Raw genomic sequence first — 4,997 nt, 5'->3', positions numbered from 1 at the left:
CGTTGTAAACAGTGGCTTGGTAAAAGGGAAAAAGCTCAACCACAACCGAGAAGGGAACTTCATGGGGAAAAGGTTCTTCTCTCTATCTGGTGGGATTACAAAGGAGTAATTCACTTTGAATTGTTACCACCTAATGCACGACAATCAATGCACAAGTCTACTGTCAGCAATTAGAGCGTTTGAACCAAGCTTTGAAGAAAAAAAGACCTGCTTTAGTGAATCGAAAAGGAGTGATGTTTCATCAGGACAATGCGCGACCCCACACTGCAAAGATCACATCACAGAAGATCAAAGAGCTTGGTTGGGAAAAAATTCCTCATTCACCTTATTCTCCCGACCTTGCTCCTTCAGACTACCATTTGTTTCATAGTTTACAGAATCATTTAGGGGACATAACTTTTGCAAGCCAGGAGGAGGTCGAAACTAACATTTCAGAGTTCTTTACTTTGAAACCAAAGGAGTTTTACATTGATGAAATTAAAAAGCTTGTAAATTGATGGAAGGAAGTCATAGATAATCAGGGAAAGTACATTGATGATTAAATTTCAATTAAATATAACATTTGATCACTTCTTTTCATTATTCAAAACTCAGACAGAACTTATGGGATGACCTGATAGTTGAGATACAACCCTGTAATGTTCATATATATATCTATAATATAAATTGGACATAGGCAATCGTTGTATTCTTGCTTGTCTTGAGGTTCACAGCCAGACGGCTGGTGGATTCATGTAAAAAATGGCACACATGTGGAGATGGGGGCATAGATTGGAATGCAGTTTGTATTTTTGTCGTAGAAAATCGATTAAAACTCTTTCTAATGAAATTCCCCCGCCATTAAAACAACTAGTTGCTCACTCGGCCAGCATATATCATTTTGCTAGCAACAAGGGGATTACAGGTCAACAGTCAGCCAAAGCCATTCATACATACATACATAACCTCTCTCTCCTTTTCTCTGTTAGTCACTCTCACATTCACTCACTACAAAAAGTGAATAACAAAATTTCAGTTAATATACATATATACATACATACATACATAGCCCCTCTCTCTCTCTCTCATTTTTTCTCTGTCAATCATTCACACATTCACTCACTACAAAAAAGGAATAAACAATTTCAGTTATCTCTCTCTTTCTCTCTCTCTCTCTCTCGCACACACATACACACTCACCAGCAACATTACTCTCTCTGTCTCTTCACACACACTAACAAAAGCAATTCACATACACATTATACATTCTGTCTTGCACACCTCATCAAACACACACACATGCATGCATGCATGCACACATGCACATCAATTCTTTCACTTCATGCCAACTTCAAACGAACTTCACTCATACAATCACGTTCTCTCTGTCTCTTTCGCTTTCACACTGACTTCAAAAGATCCCCTTTCCACCCAACCCCATTTTTAAAAAAAAATTTTTTTACGGAAACCAACAATCATCAAAAATATAAATAAACACACGTGGTTTATAAGTGGTTTGTAAGTGACAGTTGCGTGTTCCCATATCGAAAGATCGCCCAATGTTTTAATGATTAGACAGAGGTCCAATAGAATAGCTCTCAGAAACAGACTATGTACAAATTAGCCCTTCACAACTCCTGAAGCTGTTTTCTGACAAAGGGGTGGGATTAAGGAAATTTTCATACAGCTGGAGGCTCCAATCGAAGCAGGGGACCTGAAATGATAAAGTTGAGAAACATTGTTATAGACTATGCCTAATCGAAAACGATCACAGCCACATCATCCAAACAGACTGGGTGAAACCAGGCTCAGCTGCTAGCTTTTATATATAGAAGGAATCGCATATGGTACTCAATGCAAACTATGGACACACAAGAAGTGCAGTTGAATCACATGAAGGTTAAAGGAGAAAGTGGCATTTGTATGTAGAAGATATACAGGAGCCATAAAGACAAATGATCCATTCCCGTTTCTCAAAATCATCTCTGCAACATTATTACTTGTTCAAATATGCTTGGGGTACATTCAAACCTTGCATTTATACACATCACTGCTTAGCACTGCCACCCCATAATTTGTTTATGGTCAGGCACTGATTAGTGCTATCAGTCATTGTATGATGATGAGAATATCACAAGAGAGACAATCTCCCTTATCAGCTCACAATGCACCCTGTCCAGTTTCTGTAAAGGAAGAGGAGATAACCACTTGAAAATGCTTGCATCTCACACTCTGGGGAGGCAATGCTACAACCTGATTTTGATGTATTTACACCATTTGTCTACAGTGAGAAATTTTCTCCATGAGAAAATACAGTGAATGACTTTCTTACAGGTTCAAACATGCCTCAAACATATTTCAACTAGTAATAACCTTGCACTTATACACATCATTATACACCCCATAATATCATCTCTATCCACACCATGTTCACCAATCACCTTCTTTTTTCCCTTCAGCCATTGCTCTCCTCTGCCATACTCCATCCTTAACACATCTCTTATCTGATATGACTCTTAATGTCCTCTCATATCTACCATCATGCCCCACTTATAGCTTCCCTCTCTGACCCACTTCTATATCTCTCACCATCATTTGCTACATTTACCACAACATCCATCTCCTCTAACACTCTTATGAAACTTCCCCCTTTATCCCCCACCCCTGATCCATGCGTCATCTCTTACAACCACTCAGTATTTTGAGATGCTCCAGCATCCCCACCACTACTTCTGTTTTCTTTGAAGCTTTCCAGTTCTTCCCACCCTTACATCATGCATGACATCTGGGTTTGTTCTTCCATCAACTTCCAGCCTATCAACACCTGGCACAGAACTATCACTCCTCCCCTCTCAAATACTAACCACACCATCCCATTTAGTCAAGGGGCCTCTTTCTTTCTTTTTGTTTCCTCCCTCCATGTTTTTTCCTTCTTCCTGTTCCTTTCTTTACTTGCCTTGTATGTTACAGGGTAAACTTTGTAAAGCAATTGGCATTAAAAAGGGCATCCAGTTATAGAAACCATGCTAAAGCTAATATTGGAGCTTGATGCAACCATTAAAACTCATGAGACCCTGTCAAACTGTCCAACCCATGCCACCATGGAATTTAGATGTTAAATTGTGATGATGTGATGTGATGTGTGTGTGTGTGTGTGTGTGTGTGTGTGTGTGTGTGTGTGTGAGTGTATTCTGTGTGTAATATTTAACATCTTCATTCATTAAATTGAAAGAACACAGAAAAAGATTTTTGTGGCATTAAGATTATATATATGGAAAACGAACCTCCACCAGCTATTCTGCCTATATATCTGTGCACACCTTTCAGTGCAATGTATGCCAGAAGGTTTGCAAATCTAACAGAGGCCTCAAAAGGCATTTTAAGATAAACAAAGATCAGAACTTAACTGCACCCCTTGGTGGTCCAAACCAGATGTGCAATCTATGTGGGTGTCTTTTCTAAACATTGTCTGGTTTAAAAAGCCACATCAGATGATATGATGATTCTAAGGTGTGGGTACAGGAGGTGGTCAAACTTTGCATAGGGAGTAGACAACCTCCCTTCATAAAAGATTTTTACAGCATTGAGATTATATATATATCTGTATATATTGTCTTTTCTTCATATTTTCAGATTGCTTTAGGGATGTTGAACAGATGTGTTCATGTCAACCAGATGCTTTACCAACTAGACAGACCAGTATTGGTCACTGCTCTACAACATGAAGGACACAGATTTCTTGTATCCTTGTCATAAGCTTGTTTTGTAGCAGGAAGTAGTGTACTGAAGGTCTACTGGTGTTGTGATGTTATGGTAGAGCAGTGGTTTCAAAAGTGGGTGGTACTGCCCCCTTGGGGACAGTGGAAAGGTCCAGGTGGGGGGGGGTGGTGCATTGAAGAAAAGTGGGTCAATTATGGGTCAAAAATGGTGGTGGGTGCAAAAAAGGGCAGTAGATGTAAAAAAAATAATGGGTTAATTAGGTTAAGTGTTATTTGTGAAATACAATTCTTTTGAATTTGCTGCAGAAAATGGACTATGTTTGTAGTGATGGGAGTGGGTACTAGGAATGTAACCTGGGTGCCAAAGGGGCAGTAACCTGAAAAAGTTTGGGAACCACTGTGGGAGAGTGTATTGATGTTATGGTGGTGTGGTGATGGCATGTTCATGTGGTGGTGTGGTGATAGTTTTCTTTATCGTCTTTATTATTTTTTTTACTTGTTTCAGTCATTAGCCTGTGGCCATGCTGGGGCACTACCTTGAGGAATTTGTAGTTAAATGAATTGGCTCCTGTACTTTTTTTTAAAGTCTGGTACTTTTTCTATTAGACACTTTTGCCAAACTGGTAAGTTATGGGGACATAACCACACCAACATCAAGACACATCAAGGAGGGGAGCTGGATGATAAACACAAACACAGAGGACACACACACACACACATACATATATATATATAATAAATGCAAAAACTAGTTTGTGTGTCAGTGTGTCACACTTCGACCCTCTCTCTCACTATTCATTGACACTCTTACTATTGCTCGTGTGGGGTGATATTAATAGTATGAGCTGTAGTTGTGATAGAGGGGGAGGCGATGGTGATGATTTTTCATTGTTTGGAAAATATTGGTCAAGTTTAATAAAATTTTAATATGTACTCAATGCGTGAAGTGTCATTGTTGGGCCCAAAGCCCAATGAAGAGCCCTCCACAGGAGCCAGCTTTAAAGCCACCCAATAGGGTGGCTTCGAAGCTAGTATACATATATAAATATAATCAATTCAAATAAATGGATAAAAATGAAAAAAAAGAAGAAAAACAACGAATGTGAGGCTGTGTACAAGAAGTATATTAGCTTGATGCTCACTAAAAAGAGAGAGGTTAACGTTTCAAGCATAGCTCTTCATCAGAAAGGAGAAAGGGAAAAGTCCAAAGAAGGAGGAGAAGAATAAATCACCAACGAGCCACATGTAGTTACATTGGTGTATATATATATATATATATATATATATATATATATATAT

The 4,997-nt window shown here is 38.8% G+C and overlaps 1 protein-coding gene across 3 annotated transcripts in view; it reads left to right on the top strand.

Annotated features, from left to right (window-relative positions):
* Positions 1-4,997, top strand: part of LOC106868371 (histone-lysine N-methyltransferase, H3 lysine-79 specific) — a 199,658-nt gene that overhangs the window by 140,088 nt on the left and 54,573 nt on the right. For 2 of the 3 annotated variants that reach the window (XM_052977663.1, XM_052977661.1), the window contains exon 7: positions 3,613-3,720. The exons of the other annotated variant lie outside the window; for it this stretch is intronic. In XM_052977663.1, coding sequence (XP_052833623.1) covers positions 3,613-3,720 — 108 coding nt within the window. The remainder of the gene's footprint in view (positions 1-3,612; positions 3,721-4,997) is intronic. 3 annotated transcript variants of the gene reach the window in all.

Source organism: Octopus bimaculoides, chromosome 28 (genome assembly GCF_001194135.2).
Source record: "Octopus bimaculoides isolate UCB-OBI-ISO-001 chromosome 28, ASM119413v2, whole genome shotgun sequence".
Classification (NCBI taxonomy): Eukaryota; Metazoa; Mollusca; class Cephalopoda; order Octopoda; family Octopodidae; genus Octopus; species Octopus bimaculoides.
The sequence above is the reverse complement of the archived record's forward strand: the minus strand, read 5'-3'. Positions and strand labels throughout refer to the sequence as shown.